This window comes from Populus trichocarpa, chromosome 8, assembly GCF_000002775.5.
Source record: "Populus trichocarpa isolate Nisqually-1 chromosome 8, P.trichocarpa_v4.1, whole genome shotgun sequence".
NCBI lineage: Eukaryota > Viridiplantae > Streptophyta > Magnoliopsida > Malpighiales > Salicaceae > Populus > Populus trichocarpa.
Genome location: NC_037292.2, coordinates 3770559 through 3788630, shown reverse-complemented (window position 1 = coordinate 3788630; position 18072 = coordinate 3770559). Strand labels below are relative to the sequence as shown.

Below are 18072 nucleotides of genomic sequence, written 5' to 3'. Positions count from 1 at the left end.
AATAGAAGAATAAATGAATCTGACAATTTTTTTAGAAGCAATAATAAACCAAATAGAAAAATAAAAATACAGTAAAATGGTCAGGTGACTCAGGTCTAGCATCTGGCTAGCTAGTAGCAGTCAGGCCTGGTAGCGATGCATGCACACCTAACCCATTGATTTTCTTTTTTATTAACGGAGACAACATGTCATTGATCTCTCTTTAATTTTTTTTAAAAAAAAACACAGGTAATTTTTGTTGTAAAGAAAATGGTGTTCGTCCCCCTCTATTTGAACCCGCAATCTTGAAAATATTTTGCACGCTAATCACTCAGGATATGAATTTAATTTTTTTTAAAAAAAAAATTTTAAACTAAACACAGTAACTAAATTAATAACTTTCATGAATTCAACTCAAATATTTGTACGAGTATTTATAGAACTCTGAGTACGTGTTATTAATCCTTACATAAATCTTTACACACACACACACACACACACATATATATATATATATATATATATATATGATTAGATAATGCAAGTTTATTTTCCAGCAGCGTGCGTGTATGTTCAAAACGAAAGTTCCATTATTCTCCTTTGCTGCCATTATAACCAACACTAAAATTTTTGAAATTAGGAAAACGAAAGATGGTTGCTAACTAGCACTCGGGTACAACATGATGGCATCTCAATGAGTTATATCAGCCATTGGATACAAGGGCCACCTCAAGATTTCTTAGTTGACCCTTTAGATTTCGATGTATGGTGCTGGATCTTGTCAACACTAGTGAAGCATAAATGGACCACAAGCACAGCCCAGGCTTTCGATGGTGCTGTGCAGACCCTACCCACGAAATATTTTTACTCTCTCGCATACATTGTAGTGGGCTAAATGTGGATGGCTGATACTGTCTGATATATAGTGATTTGAAAGTGTAGTTTTTGGTTGCATCCTGGTCTGTATACATCACAAGGGTTCACCTCTGGGAACTTGTGTATCTTCTTTGTAGGACATAGATTTTAGATCCACCCAGTCCTTGTTACCCCTCTGGTAGAGCATAAGGACCTTGGAAAAACCCTGCCAAATTGCTGCCTATAGGAACATATCATAATCTTCCTCACATGGGATTTCACTTTGTGCCAGCCTCCATACACCTCAGTGTTAGAATGGACTCTTCAGCGCAGTGGGCATTGATCATGCTAACATTATCGATCGCCACCCAGTATTTCACTGAGTTTTCATCATGTTATCATATGGTGAAGTGGTCACATGTATACAATTAATGAACTTTGTTGCTGATAAATTGTATTTTTCTTCTCATTGTTATCTTTTCCATTTTTAGTATTTTGGTTTTTTGCTCTTGTATCATTTTGAAATTATCATTTCGATTGGTGGTCCTACGTACGTTGTCTAAGCCTCTGCAATTATTTCTTCGTTGGATCGATGTTTAAGGCTTTGGACCACAACTGCTGGCATCATTCTTCTATTCAATTGACTCGAGAGTTGAGGACAAGATTAAATAATCATGGAGGTAGATAACTCTCTGCATGTATACAAGTGATATACAGTCATATGCTTTCCTGTCATATTTCGTTCCCATGCTAGCTAGTCCTAAGAGTACTAAACTTTATAACCTGCAATGACCATTGACCAGACCCTTATCTTCCTGGTGTTTTGAACCGAAAGTAATGGTTTCAACTTGCAAGTTTATATCGGTGCAACTTGCAAGCAATAAATAGAGCAGCCTGGCGACTGGTTAGCTTTCAGGGACCAGATCCACACTGGTAAAGATAGCAACATTGCAGTAATTCATGCAGTAGGTAGGGAGAGAAATTCTCTGCGGCCTCAAATATTAAACCGACAAAATCTGAAAGACTTACTCCGGTACGTTTATACATGATGACATCAAAAAAAGGTTAGACGTGGCCTTGAGGTTCTTTAATTTCTGCATGAAAATGACATAAAAATTGGTCGCCATATGAAATTAGATTTTCTTAATGGTAACAACACTTATTGACTGTAGAATAAGATCCTCTGGGTTTTTTAACTTGAGGAGAGAGTCCCTAAAAACTAAAAAATCAATATTGTAATGATCAGGGATCCAATGATACAGATGATCATTAGTATCTATCTATCGAGCACTAGAGTTTTTAATATCACATGGATTCAATCAGGACGATCTCACCAAAGGAGAAGAACAATTCAATAAGTGCCGAGGACACACTATATATTACCCTGCCACTCTATGCCTTACTCCTAATTTGTTTGGAGCGGCTTCTATAGGTTCCAGTCAGGTGTGCATTGGGAGTGGGACATTGACTGTCTCGGCTACTTGAGAGTTCATATACAAAAATTCCCTTTGATTGACAACAAGACTAGAATCTTTTAAGATGACTTGAGTTATCGAAAAATTATTTCATATATTGACGTACGATATTAGCAATTTGTTTGGTACACAAGCTGTCTTTGGCATTTTTTCCGTTGGAGTGTTGGAGAAATTGGCTAGTACATGTTGGGTCTGCAAGTGCAACTGGCTTCAACAAATTATGGAAGAACACTGGTTATATTAATTTTTCTAATAAAAATTGATCGCGTTAATTAATAATTAAATGAAGCAGATTATGGACATTTTTGCTTGATTTGAACCAAAAAATATTCTAAACTATTGGATTATGAAATGAGCAGTACCTTGCTCTCTCCATTTCTATCCAGTATGCAAATATTCTACCTCTCATATTTACCGCACATTGATAGCAACGCCAAGTTTATAGCTAACATTATATATATATATGTACGTAGAACCCACATGGATTAGCACAGGTAGTAAGACTTGATGAGGATATTTAGTTTTGTGAATTTCAAGCTTGTCATTAGCTTTCAAAATACTCGTGCTCTCAGATTAGTACATACTAACTGTTCAAATCTGAGTCATCTCAAAGAGATTGAAAACACAAATATTAGCCCCCATTCTGCCGTCGCACAAGCACCGGCGGGACGTTCCCATCCCTCCATAAAGGCGATATTGGCCCTTTGATTACCCTCGTTTTGGGTGTACTTGTGGTCCTGTTGGGTTTGCATTTTTCGCAGAGAGAACTTGGTCCATGCACTTTGGTTGGTTGGAAAGCATGCACATCGATCTCCAGCTTTTGATCTTACTGCTTCATCTTTAACAATACATATGCTCTTCCATGTCACACGAGGCCCTGGCAAAGATCAATAAAGAATTTTAGAGTGAAAAGAAAATATGAATCTAGTCAAATATAGTTTTTACACGCATAATATGTTAATTACCATGGCATGACAATGTTTGCTTGATTAACTTCTAATATAACACATGCTTATCAATTTTTATTAACTAATTAACATGTTGAAAGTACTACCATGGAACTTGTAACTCACGGGTGTCATTTGTAGACCAAAAGTTTAAACGCTTGGGTGGTATCAATCCAGCTGCAATGACCTTTCCCAGAATGAAGATGATGCAAGTCTAGCATGCATTTTTTGTAACTTGTGAAGTTAATTACTTATTGTTATTCTCTTCTTATATGTAACAGAAACAGAAAAATTTCTGTTGTAACCTGACACGCATGCTCTATCAGTATCCAGCAGCTGAAGAAATCATCTATATTCACGCGATCACACCTCGATCAATCCGTGAAAAGCCATGATTGTCTTCATCTTTTTTCCTTAATGTTTTCGCTTCGGATTTAAAAAGATAAAAGGAAAGAAGAGGACCTCTTAATTGTATTTGCCTTTTAAGGCTAGTTAATCTCAATCAGTTTCCTTGTTTATTAATTAATATTATACCAGCTTGAATTGTTCTTGAATGTGTTGCTTGACTCATGGCTGAACTCCTCGATTCCATTCATAAGTTGTGGCACCTAAATAAAACCAGTCTCTCTTAAATTTCTATTTTCTATTCTATTGATAAATGATCAAACATTCTCACTGCAAATGGGAACAGCTTAAACATTCTCATGATAAATGATCAAACATTCTCAAATTTCCTTCCGATGAAATCATATAATCTTCAGTTTTGCAGTTCAAAAACTTTCTAATTGACATCCTTGCAGGGTTAGTCTTAGTCATACACTGAGGATCTACTAATTTCGTCGTGATATGTATATCTGGTGATAGTGGGTTTTCATTGCCACAGTGTAAGTTCAAGACAAAGTAGATGCTATAGCTAGCTAATGTCGCTACCACAGAAACCTTTCATGCATAGTAATCAGCATGATCTCTTTGGTTAGTGGCGTGTATTATTTATCAAAGTTTCTTATTTAATCTGTTGATTAAGAGGAATAAATATCTGAGCATCCTCCATTAACAATGAAAAATGGGATGACAATCTAATGGAAAGATCAGTTATAACACCTCGTAAGAAGTTCTTTCACGTGTCCATTTTTTGTTCTTTCCCTTCAAGATGAAAGAGACTTCTACCACAGCCTGATGCCTGAGCATTAAAGCAAACCAAGTTTAAGATGTTAATTAACTATAGACAAAAATGAAAAGGAACTAAAGGCAATCACCTGTAAAGATGTACTACCATTTTTTTTTTTTTGCATGAATAGGAACTATGATTATTATAGAGTATTAATTAGACAAAAAAAATGCAATAAATTAAATATTTTTGGTTTTTTTTTTTTTTACTTGAAAGTAGTTTACTCTTGAAAAGTGATTTTCTGTAAAATAAATTATTTTTTAATATTTGATATTGCTAAGAAAAATAAGACTTTACAGTATTTGACTATGTTATGGAAAATAACTTATTAAAGTTTTATTTTTTTAATTTTATTAAAAGAATGAGGATGAAATCTTATATATAAAAAAGCTAGAGAATAAAATTGAAAAAAATATATAATTTCATAAATTATTTCAAATAAAATAAATAACAATTAAAATAATAAAAACCAAATTTGACAAATAAAAAAGTTGAAAGATAATACACACTTGTCCTAGGTTTTCAAGTCATCAAGATGAAGGCCTAGAACTATTGACCTTTGATTGAATTAGAAATCAATTTGATATTAATATGTTCGAGTGATTGTTTGATTATCGATTAGAAAAGGAAAAAAAATCCCACAATTGAGAGCCTAATTGTATTTCTGATGAGCCTAATTGTAGAATATTTAGATTAAAAAAAAAGGGTTATGCAGGTACAATTAATTGAAAAAAGTAGATAAAATTATGGGACTGCAGCATAACCTTGGAGACATTTTTCTGAACTGTGGGAGAGCCATGGCCCTCCTCTGCCCAATCTCTGCGTACGGATCCCATGGGCCATGAGCAATTAAAGACAATTAAGGAAGAAATGTTTCGGGCCCATCAATTTGATAGTAGGTCCTAATTCCAAGGCCCAATCCAAATAATATAAGGAAACCTTGGGCCATCCCCCAAGACCATCTGAGCACCTTCCTCATAAAGCTAAAAACAAGGGCAAGATCGTCACAAAACTCCCGCTCCCCATTTTTTCAAGAACTTTATGAAAATTGTAAAGGCGGGTCCTTTGGCCTACTGAATAACAGAATCTGGTGTCACCCAAATCGCCATGACCATTCACTTATTTACACTAAAACCCAGGAAAACAACAAGTAAATCAATAAGACATGAAAGGCAAAAAGGTAATTAGATTCATCACTCCCGGGTCCACTTCCACCCTATTGCTCCACTCACCCAATCCAAGTCGAAGGAAGTCAAAACAACTACTTAACAGAAAACTCCAAACGGCGCCACTTCATCTGGTCTAAAAGGTAACAACGTCACCGTTTTAATGGGACATGCTGGTAATTTAAAGGAAACCGCTGTCTAAAACAGGAAAAAAAGAATCCGGAACATCAGCCCCAATGTTACTGTTCGCATTTTGCAGTTAGGCAGGTCGGTATTTCACACAAAAAAAAAAGAGAAGAAGATTGTTTTTTATAGAGAGAGAAACACAAGAAAACAGAAACAGAAACCTCAAAAAAATGCAAAATCAAACTGAAAACAACAATGACGCAATGAGAATAACAGAAGGGGACAGAGAGAATCAGACGAATTCGCCGACTGGCGGAGATGGTGGAGCTGAGTCAGGTGAGCTTGGTGGCGGAATCGGTGGAAACGGTCGGACTAATGGTAAAGTGAAAGGACCGTGGTCACCAGAGGAAGATGCAGTACTGAGTCAACTAGTGAGTAAGTTTGGAGCGAGGAATTGGAGTTTGATAGCACGAGGAATACCAGGGAGGTCTGGGAAATCTTGTAGGCTTAGATGGTGTAATCAGCTTGATCCTTGCCTCACGCGCAAACCTTTCACTGGTATAATTCCATAATCAAGTCACTCCATTTACTATTTCTTTCATCTCTTTGTGTTTGTTTCTGGGTTTTTTTTTTTTTTTTTTTTTTGGGGGGGGGGGGGCGAATGGTGATTTGCTGTTGTTTTTTTTTTTTAATGAGGACAGTAGATTTTGTTCAAGGTTGGAAATTCGAACCGAACTCCAACTTGTTATAGGGGTTTTGTTTTCATTTAAATTTGATTTTTTTTTGTGTGTGCGTGGATTGATATATATTCTTTATAGGGGTTTCGAAATTATGATTGATTTGTGAATTTTAAGCTTGTTTCAATAGTAGCTGTAGTGTGAAAGAGTGGATTTGAAAATCCCCGATGTTGAGCATTGATCTTTTGGTTATTGTTGGATAGTTAATTGACTTTCTTATATCTTTGAACATTGGGATCGAGTTGTATACATTCAAGTCTTATGTTTGGTTTTAGAAAGTGGTGGTCTTGGAGAGCAAAGTTTTATTTGGGGTTGAGGTTTACTAGTTTAAAGGATTGTCAACTTGGCCATCAAGTTTATGACATCTAGGTAGATGCAATGGTGGGTGCAAATGGGTCCCAGAACACTCAAAATCCGTTGTGAACTCTGCTAATCACAGTTAACATGGCGTAGGTGAATAAGGCCATCCCGTTGTATATATCATTTTGTTTGTCTGTGTTGTTCGATTAGATACACTATAAAAGTATAACTGTGCACAAGTGATGGCATGGGTAAATTGTGAATTTGTCATGCATACTACTTGTAAATTGTGATGGCATGGGTATGGTATTGCTTTCCAACTGATTTTAAAGATGGTTTTGTTTTGTTTTTGTTTTGTTTTTCTTTTAAATCCAGGTTGCTTTCCTGCAAGTTCTGATGATTTGTTTTCTTTTTCTGTGGCTTCTTCTCAGCTGTTGTAATCATAACATGAAAAGTATGCCTTGTTTCAGCGTGTAAATTATTTGAACTCAATGGCTCATTCATTTAAAGGTTCAATGGTAGAAGCAAAGGAATTATTTTAAGTCACTCAAAGTGTCTGAGATTTGATTATGAGACATGTTAAATAACAATATTCATTTAAGCTCCAGTTTAGGTAGTCCCCATTTCTTGGAGATACCATTTTCTTGATGTTGGTGTTTTGCGCAACTTGCATATGTTAGGTTCACAAGGAAATAAGGCAACATAATGTAACAGGATATCCTGGTGCATGCAATTAGTTGTCTATGATATTTTCTTGTCATTTTCAAAGTTTTTCTGCTGTTGATATGTTGCTTAATTTTTCCCTTATTAAGGAAGTTCAGGTATAAACAATTTATGGCTAGGTAATGTCTGGTCTCGGAAGTGAGTTAGAGCCTTAACCAGTAAGATCCCCTAGTTAGGTTTTGAAGGGATTGCCCTTTTGGTTTTAAATCTGGAACTTAGCTGGAATAGGATAGGATAGCAACCAAACAGGAAGTAGCCTGGAATTCGTATCTTAAGGAAGTAATCCTGGTAATTAATTGGAGTCTTCTGGAAGATTTCAGGATCATTCTGAAGAACCATTTACCTAACCACATTTCTTATTAGTATTCGCTGTTTAGCAACGTTTTATCTGAATCGTTTCCACAGGATACTTCTATGCAGAAGCACTCTCACATGCTTCTTGTGTGCAATAGTTGATCACTTGGTGAAGTGTAGTGTGATAATGTCACAGGTTCACAGCATGGGTGAAACACTTGAACTCTAAAGGGATAGAATGGATTTTCTAATCTACTGTAACACAAATAAGCTTTAGCTAACCTTTACGATACAAGGAAGATTTCTTTAGCTTAGCTGTTCTTGCATTCTGCTTTATTCATGTGTACTGGGATGATTATGCAAATTCCCAAGTCTCGTTCACAATTACACTCTATCCAAACTAGAAGTGATTAGTTTTTGGTTATATTTGAAAATGAGGGTAATTTGTTTTTATGTCCTAAAATTTTGTGGTGGTTGCACGCTAATCTTCGTGTTCTTAAAATAAGTGCAGTGATGGTACATATTCCATCCTCTGAAACTTTTGCCCCTCTGTATGCCATTATTCCCCACTAAAGCATGCTCCTCAAGGACTCTATTGTGTAGATTGTAGAAACTCGACTTGAGTCTGACCGTGTTAAACCTCAGACTTGAAAAAAAATTACCTTGAAATTATTGAATTTTAACATTTAGGTCTATCCAATTTTTCTTTCTTTCAAAATTTTATTGATGTTAGGGACTATCACTTGTCACAAGGGTGAAAACGTACAGGCTTGCAATCAGAAAGCTGCAGGTGTAAGTGAATTGTAGGAATGTTCAAATGCTCTCCCTTGGGACTATGTCAGTGGAATGATAACTGTGTGATGACAATTTTGAGCACTCTTGATGTTCTTTGTTCATGTTTTTATATTCAATCTCCGAAATAACTCACTACAGAGCTTCCATATTTGCAAAGTAACTTGTTCATGTGAAGTTGTTTGAATTTCCTTCTCTTTTTTTTGGTGCGTGTCATTTGTAAATATTAACTTTCATGTGCTGAATATGTTGGCTATTGGTATAGAGGAAGAAGATCGCATTATAATTGCAGCTCATGCAAAGCATGGAAACAAATGGGCAGCAATCGCGAGGCTCTTGCCAGGTAGAACTGATAATTCAATCAAGAACCATTGGAATTCTACTCTGAGGCGCCGATGGGCAGATCTGATAAGGTTGAAACCAGGAACCAGTGATGTGATGGAAGATGGTAGCATTGAAATAACAAGGGCATCATCAGAAGAAACCCTTTCAGTTTGTGACATCAGTTCATCACAGCCCCCAGAAGTGAGAGATGTCACAATCGATGACCAACCCAGCCAGCATGAAGACAAAGCTCAAACAGACACCATTCCTCAAACAAATGAGGTCACTGTTGCAACAGAACCACATGGAAATCCCACCCTTCCTCGTCCTGAGGCACGTGTTAGTGCATTTAAAGTTTATAATCCCCCCAGTGGTCTGAAAATGAGTTCTGGGCTTACAAGAACACTTCCAACTCATGGCCCTTCGGTTCAAACGCCCAAACCAGACTTGGGGTCTTGCAAATTCCTTGAAGATGTTCATTGTGAGCCCATAATTCCTTCACGATGTGGGTATGGTTGCTGTGCGACCCCGAGCGGGGGTCATCCTCCAAGCTCTTTGCTGGGGCCTGAGTTTGTTGAATATGAGGAGCCCCCTCCTTTCTCAAGTCAGGAATTGATCTCAATTGCTACAGATTTGAACAATATTGCATGGATGAAGAGTGGCCTGGAGAACAGCAGCACTGGGATACCTAGCAATGCTGCAAGCTACAGAATGTCTCAAGGGACTCCTGTTGACTCCCAAATGGGAATGTCTGAACAGAATTTAAGAAACGGCCATATGCATTTTGAGGAGGGGCGAAGCAGATTAATGGGCACAATGGCAGGTACTATATCAACCCAGATGCCTGCTTAACCTTTGGCAATGCTTGCCGAATTGGAGAGCTTGAACCAAACTTGCTACTGATTTCCTCTCGTGATACTGCTTCATCATAGGATAGTATAGGTGAAATTTATTCAGTTGTCATCAATTATTTGCCTTTTTTAGAAGTGAAGAAATGATTTCATGTGGAGGCTCTTCATTCCTGGCGAAGAGATATGTCATTTTGCTTATACAGCCACAAATATATTTCTTAAAGATATATTGAGTCTTGACTCAGTTGAAAAATGAAACTTGATTGTATCCGTTATTACAGTGCTCAAGTTTCCCAGTCATGATGCTTTCTTATGGCTGGTCTCAAGGCCCATGGCCATTAGAGTTACAGGCCATAAAGCTTTGCACTCGGCTTTGCACTCTTCCTCGTCCAATGGCAAGCGTTGGTGCATTTAAACTACGGTTACTTGTGCAAGCAGGACTTTGTTCTTGAGGCAAAGACTGACGGATCAACCTTTGCTTTGGCTGCGTAACTTGTGTCGCAGGAATGGTAATTCCAGAGGCTGCTTTTCAATAAGCAATGGTGCATGGTCCTAAATTCAGTCATAGATTTCATCAGCATATGGTGGTAAACCCACGACTTCATTAATCACAGATTCCTAGTTCCAGATTTCTCGAAAACTAGTGCTGGGCTAGGCTTCAAATCAGTTTAGACTTTAGAGTAACATTAGTTTCCTGGTGTTTGCTCTGCGCGAGTTGGATAAAAAAAAAATGAAGCTGAAAAAATATATTTAGATGACAGGAAATTTTTTGATATTATTATTAAATTAAATCTTGTATATTAATTTTTTAAACTCTTGACTTAACTTATTATCTAATTTAGATTTCAAATTAAATCGTGTAAAAGTTGTTTCGATGTAATTAGATTGACTTGACAAGTTTAAATAATAACCTGGATAACTAGTAAAAAACATGATTTGGCTTTAAAAAAATTAAGATGACATTTTTTATATATTGAGATGATAACATCTTATATCAATTCAGGCTTCATAGTCAACTTATTAAACCTGTGACTCGTGTCATGGACTTTATTAGGTTTAAAAACTTTGTTTTTTAAAACTATTTTTACTTAATGATACCATAACAAAAATAATCGCTTGTAAAATTGAGCATTAACCAAATATTAGAATATTTGTTTGAGACTACGATAACCTCATAGGAAGCAAACTGAAATAAATTATGAATATCAATTTAAAATCAATCAAATATTAAATAATTAAATTGATAAAAAAAAGGATTCAATTGAAAGATGGAATTTTTAAAAAGAAATTATTTGATATTTTTATTAAACCCGACCCAACATGACAAACTTGACACCTTTCTACCTGATTTCTTACTCAACTCGGGTTTAAATTTAACTCGTATGAGAGTTGATTCTAGGTGCTCAATTGACTTGGAGGGTACAAAGGTAACTCGGACAATCAATAAAAACATGATTTGATTTTTAAAAAAAAAATCAAGATAATATTTTTTTAAATATTGAGACGGTGATATAGTGGATTAACCTGGGTTTCGCGATTTAACTTACAAAACCTGTTACCCAAATCATGAATTCCATTAGGTTTATTTTTAAAAAAAAATATGTTTTATTTATTGATATGATAATAAAAATAAATGCTTACAGGAATTAAGTACCAATTAAATACTGAATTTTTATTTAAAATTATAATAACCTTATAAAAAATAAATTAAAATGAATTACTTATTTAAAATCAGGAGAGATAGAGAGAAAATTTAGAAGGTAGAATTTTTTTTTTTAAAAAAAAAACTAAAAAACAGTGAATCATGAACTCGTTCAATTATTTTAGGAGAGCTGTACTAGTTAATAGTGATAATAATTGCAGGAAGGCCGTTGGGATCTTTTCTTTTACTGTCAGCCTCAACTGTTCCACTGGCAGCCTCCTCCTACACGATAGTATCTGACCAAACGGTAAACTTACTCTTAAGACAATGTAAAAAATCTAAAGTGGCTAAAAACATCATTTTAGAATCATGAAACAGCAGCTGATATGCCGAACTCTCCATTTCACAAGAGATAAGACAGCACATGATAAATGGAAAGTCCACACTGCCCTTATCACAACATCATCTATGTAAAAAAGGCATGGGTAATATCGGCCCCATCAAAATCGGAGGGTGTACAGGTTCATGAGGCATTTAAAATACAATAAAAGCACTAAAGAGGACAGATAAAAATCTTTCTCTAGACACCTCCACTATCCTATGCTGTCTGCGGAAAAATAGCAGTGTTTTAATAGGTAACCTCAACATCAAATCATCTTCTAATAGATCCCTTGTTGCCTTTGCAAACTGGCTCCTCTCGACCATTTTAGCTAGCTTCCCACGTTTTTCTTTGCACCAACCCTGCCACCTAATAAGTAAATAAATAATGAAAGCACACAGCCACAAGGCCACGACTTTAAAAAAGAAAAGCAATCAAATACATTCCAGTAGTATTTCTTGTACTTGCTGAATGATACTGTATTCTGCCCATAATATCTTCCGCCCTCTTTCTTTCTACTACAAGCTCTGTTCAAAACTGACACTTGCCACGGGTTTTGAGAGATTCTTTGACCTTTGGTTGGCATTGATGATCTCTGCCTTCCAAACCCTTTACATGAAGATTAACAAACTGGGTTTTAAAAATGGAAAACTTGCAAAAAACCCAAGCTGTTGTTGTTGTTACTGGTGGTGATGATGTTGATGTTGATGCAGTAGATGGAAGTAGTCACCCCAACAACAAGCAGTCAGTGGGTGAAGAGCATATAGGTTCTTCAAGTGAGTCTGGCTCTTGCAGTGAGATTGTGAAGGAGAGATCTTCTGTGTCAGTTGTGGATCTGGAGTGTGGGGCACCAGAGATAAAGCTACATTTGGCTAAAGTTGAGAGGGACTGCAGGATTTGTCATTTGACCATGGACGCAGGGAATCTGGAGTCTGGAGTGCCTTTTGAGTTGGGGTGTTCTTGCAAAGATGATTTGGCTGCTGCTCATAAGCAGTGTGCAGAGGCCTGGTTCAAGATAAAGGGAAACAAGTAAGTTGATAAAGAAAGCACAGAATTGATCTTATTGACGTGTTATATATTTTGGTTCTTAGCGCTTCTAAATTTAGATGTTGTGCTCTAATGCCATCCTACAATGATTATAGTAAAATGTTTGCCTTGCAAATGATTTTTGACATGTTCTTGGGGACGCCTATTTGTTGATTCTTGGGAATTTCAAGGTTTTTTTTTTCCTAGGTAGATGACTGAAAAATTTAAGGTTTTTATCTTGGCACTACTAGTCTTTGAGGAGTTTATGCAATTTGTTAGTTAACGAAGCAAATTGTAAGATTACCAAAAGGGTGTCATAAACGGGTTCGATGATCTTGTTTCAGATGGTCGATCATTGCTATAAAGTTGGTGCCTTTGGAAATTATTGGTCGAGATGCATATAATACTAATTGTTTTTGTTAGTACACAAGCCTTGGAGGAATATTTGGTGAAAATACCAGCGAAAAGCATCGTGCTTGATGCAAGTAACATGTTAATGGAACGTAATTTAGAATAAAATCTCTACTTTGTTGGTTTGGAGAAAGGAGAGTAAAAGTGGCCTATGCACTAAATGAAAAGAATTATTTATGGCGAAAGAAAAATGTTAAACCCTACTTTTAATTCCAACTACGTGAATAATCATTCCATTGTTTGTTTTGTTAAAATATCTTGTGTAATGCGATTGCAATTTTTATTGCGCTATAACAAAAGTTGGGATTTGACTCCAGTGTGCAATGATAATTTAGATTGATAAACCAGGCACTATCAGATATTACTGATAAGATGTAAACAGACAGGCTATCTGTGGTAGGTTGGATACCTGTTGAACTGTAGTTTCATGACGCACATTCCTTCAAAAAAATCAGAACTCTTCCATTTTGTCTTATTGTCTAGTGACCCGCACAGCTTACGAAGAAAGATCAACCAAATAGTGTCAGATCACTAAGAGATCTAAAACAAAAATTCTGGCTGGATCCCAAGGTCTATGGCGCCATTTCAGTTCTAGGATTTCATACCATGGTGATTTAGATGATTTTCATTGCAGAAATATCATGTTTTAAAACAAATACAAAATAAATTATCTGTTATATTTTTCATCTCAGGATTCCTTTTGGATTGCATTTGGAGTCGCTCCTCTAACTTGCCCTTTCCCTTGTGTTGCTTCTTTTTGCTGTTCAAAATCTGCCTATTAGCTCATATTGAAAGAAACTTAGTGAATTGCCTCGGTATTGCATTATTTCCCAGTCCAGTGCATTTCTTGTGGCACTACAGGAATTCGTGTGGATTTTTGGCTTTTGACATCATGGTACTTTCCCCTATAACCATAGGGGACAACAGGAGAGCTTCAAGCCCTCTTTCTGCTGGCACACCGCCCTACTTCAATCAACTTTTTCGAAGGCCGCACTACCATCCGTTTCCTTTATGATCAGACATGGTCTCTGAATTTTACCCAGCGTATAACCTTTTTGGAATGAATTTGACTTGGTCAAGGAGTCCTTTGGGTTCAGATTCTTCTGTGTGAAGAAAAATATGTTGGAGTAGCTAGGGAAATGGAATATAAGCCATTGAATTCGATTGAGAACCATAATCTGCTGCATGTGGACTCATCCCATACATTTTTTGTGTTCTGTGCGGCAAGGCTACCCAGCACTCTTCCTGGAAAATCCACTTCGAGGATTTGAGGCTGAGTTGCAGCTGCTGTGCTATGCACAATATGTCTTGCTACAAAACACTTGCAAATTAACTTCAACTACGAAAAACATGTTTTCAATTGGCTAATTATCCTTTTAAAGTTGAATTATTGAAGGATTCTATTTTCCTTCAATCTTGTGGAGCTTAAAAGGTAACAGATCAGAACATGATTTTTTTTGTGTGTGATAGTTCCTACATTACGCAGGGAGTAGAAGATTCATATGTTGTCCTCCTACATGATTTACATATGAATAGGATAATCAAGGCTTTCTATGATGCAACTCAAATGCATATGTTTTGACAGTTTCATAGTTTTGTTCTATTTGTCCTATTGAATTTCTAATTTTAAGTACCGTTTCATGGTGGAATGATCTCAGTTAGCCAGGCTCACAAGTTCCCTGGCTGATTACTGAGACTAGTCACGGCTAACAGATATAATGAATGATTGGACCAAATCTCCAGTTAGTCACGGCTAACAGAATATAATGAATGATTGGACCAAATCTCCAGTGTATCGTCTTAAATTTAGAATGACAAACCTGGCATGGGTTTGTTTTGATTGGTATTTCATTTTCTCATACTTTGCCTAACAAAATGGAAATTATTCTCCATTAATCCATGCCTTTCTATGTGTAGACATCACAAGAGATCATCTTTATCATGCTTTTGTCTTCTACAGTAGAAATGGCTGGTATTTAATAAAATTCTACGGAATACCTTTTCTGTATCAGATGTTCGCTATGCAGTATTTTCTTTTGAGAATGACAGGTTAGAAGTATTAGTGGACTATAATGTTGCCAATAGCTATTTCTTGTCCATCTTGTGTTTAGAATATGGAATGCATTCCTTCCTAACATTGTATTGATATTGGTTTGGATGGATTTGTCTTAGCATTCGAAATAAACGATGTAAATTGTGTTGCTGTTTAAGATCACTTGTTGAGTGATCGATATTTCTTTAAAAAATCTAACTGCAGAACCTGTGAGATTTGTGGATCAGTTGCACGAAATGTAACTGGTGCGAATGAAACTGAGTTGGCAGAGCAGTGGAACCAGGCCACTGATGGTGCCATGGCAACCACAACTGGGCCTGTGCAGCCTGCAGAGACCCGAAACTTCTGGCAGGGTCACCAGTTCTTGAATTTCCTCCTAGCATGTATGATCTTTGCCTTTGTCATCTCCTGGCTCTTTCACTTCAATGTACCCTCTTAATCTTGTAAGAGATATTTCTTATCTCCTGGATTGGATGATGGAAGATAAGGAAACAAGCATCATGGCTCCGAGCACTGCCGCGGGTACCATCCTGCACCAACCGTGTGATCTGGATTCCCATAAAGTTTTATGGTTCCCGTGTCTGCTTGTTGTTGATAGTAGTATTAATTAGAGCTTAAACACTGTAATTCGTGTTGTATTATTGTCATATTTTTTTCACACGATCAAGTAGATTGCCATCTAATGTTGTGAGTTTGGTTTTCTTTCAGCATTTATATTACAATGCTAGTGTTCTCAGCACACCCTCACAACTTGCTTTGCATTTAGTCTCCGTCCATCTTGGATTGCAAAACTTGAAAGCCGTACCATTCAAGTTCTGTCAGCTGTAAACAATGCATCAATATCTACTTTTTAATATCATTTTGAGGTTTATTGTGCCATCCCACTTTCTCGTGTCTGTTTTCCTGTCTACGACATGTAATTAAGGGGACGGAAACGATACCATGGCCATGGGGCGTACTGAGCCATTTCATTACTGAAATGATCGTTTTTTGTTTTGATCAATACATTATTGGATGATTGGGAAGGTCCAAGGATGCTAATGCATTTTTCATGTTGTTACTTCGTTGGAGTAATTTAATGTGGCTGACAGCTTATTTTCTTAAAGACACATCTACATACTTTATCATTTGTCCTGGTCACTTGATGTTGGTGACATTAATACTATTAAAAATTGAGAGAAGTTGCAGAAACAAGAAGGGGAATTAAGATGCGTTTCACAGTAGTACGCTTTAAACCATCGGGGTTTTGCTGTGATAAGAGGAGCTGAGGGCTAGCAGTTAACGACGAAGCCATGTCTAAGACCTGGAATGATTTAGCGTTTGCTCTGGATACGCTTGGTGTTGAGCCTGAATAGATTGGAAAAATTATTAGGTAGAGGTATATCACATCATCCAACACTTAATATATTCTCGCCTGATGATATATGTATTTGAATGATATATTAACCTGATCTATAGGTATTGCGGTACTAGACATCTCCATGCACTCCTAAATCTGCTTTCTTTTCTAGATCTTTCAGCTTTATGGAAGTAAACAAAGGACTACGTACTTTTTGTTGAAAATAACAAGATGGTGCCAAAAAATGGTGAGCATGTAAGCAAAATTTATATCTGAAAGATTTATCCCTTGTTCGTTAAAGAAAAAATGTCGATGAATTAAAACAATTAAACATACATGAATTGAATGAATTGAAGAATAATTTGATCCTGAGTAGAAAAATATTTAATTCATTAGAATTAATTTAGGTTGATTTGCAAAATTTAATGGGATAATCTTGAAAAAAACAAATTGAAAATCTTAATCTCGAATATTTAACTCAATGTTAAAAAATAAAATCAGTCAAAAAAACATTTGATTAAAAAAAAAGTAAACTCGAGTTAAATAAACAAGCTTGCAATGAAAGTTATGCACATCATTGAATTCAATAATTTTTTTATCCCATAAATTATTTTTCATTTAACTATACAACAGAAAAGTGCATAATATTTTTTTTTATGAAACAACATATTTTTTAAGGTAAATAAAATTGTGATGGGCACGTGGGGTCAAGATAGAAAAGGTAGATCATTGACAACAAAAAGTAAAATTGTATTTTTTTATATTCGAGATAAAAAAAATAGATTATCAATGACAAAAGGTGAAATTATATTTTTTAAATTGAGGAACAAAAAAAGCATTAAACCCCCAAAAAAGAAATTAAATAATACCCTAGATGTCATAGATTAACCCATTAAACCCGCTACCTGAATAATAGACTCAATTGGGTTCAATGATTTGTTTTATCAATTTTTTAAAAACTAATAGAAAAAATGCCTAACCGCGTAGACCTTGGCATTAAAATAAAACAACCTAAAGGTGTAGGCCTTCCAGCCCAGCCTACGTGCCTGGGCCTGTCTTATATTTTTTTTATTTCTTAAAAGGGTAGACGAACCGTCTCATTTCTTGTTTTTTTAAAGATAGAAAATGACATGTTGTCTGCTTTCTATAGATTATCATGTCAGGGATTGCTGAAAAATCAGCGTTTCAGTTTTTTTAATTTAAAATATATTTTTTACTCCAAACACTTATAAAACACCTCAAGCACCTTGATAAACCTAACTATGGCCACAAAAAACCAAAATTAACCAGAAGCCAAAATAATTCTCGCAATCAAATATACCTCTTCGTGTAAGGAGAAGAAAAAAAACACATAGGTCAAACTCACCTCGTGAAATGGAATTCATTGATATCAAAATTGACTATTTTTGTATCTAAAAATGTTACCAACAACAAATTTCTCTTGTTATACTAGAATTCTGCGAACCTCTCATTTCCTTCCCACGA

General features: G+C 35.9%; 2 protein-coding genes across 2 annotated transcripts; both read left to right on the top strand.

The window, feature by feature from the left end:
- Positions 1–5850: 5850 nt before the first annotated feature.
- LOC7487998 (transcription factor MYB1) lies at positions 5851–9995 on the top strand. The gene is made up of 2 exons (XM_024606464.2): positions 5851–6274; positions 8828–9995. Exons 1-2 carry the CDS (start codon positions 5947–5949, stop codon positions 9736–9738), a joined length of 1239 nt encoding a protein of 412 aa, XP_024462232.1. The 5' UTR covers positions 5851–5946; the 3' UTR covers positions 9739–9995.
- Positions 9996–11967: 1972 nt separating this feature from the next.
- On the top strand, positions 11968–16127 carry LOC7487996 (uncharacterized). The gene is made up of 2 exons (XM_002312098.4): positions 11968–12787; positions 15453–16127. The coding sequence occupies exons 1-2, from the start codon at positions 12402–12404 to the stop codon at positions 15685–15687; spliced, it is 621 nt and encodes a 206-aa protein (XP_002312134.1). The 5' UTR covers positions 11968–12401; the 3' UTR covers positions 15688–16127.
- Positions 16128–18072: the final 1945 nt, after the last annotated feature.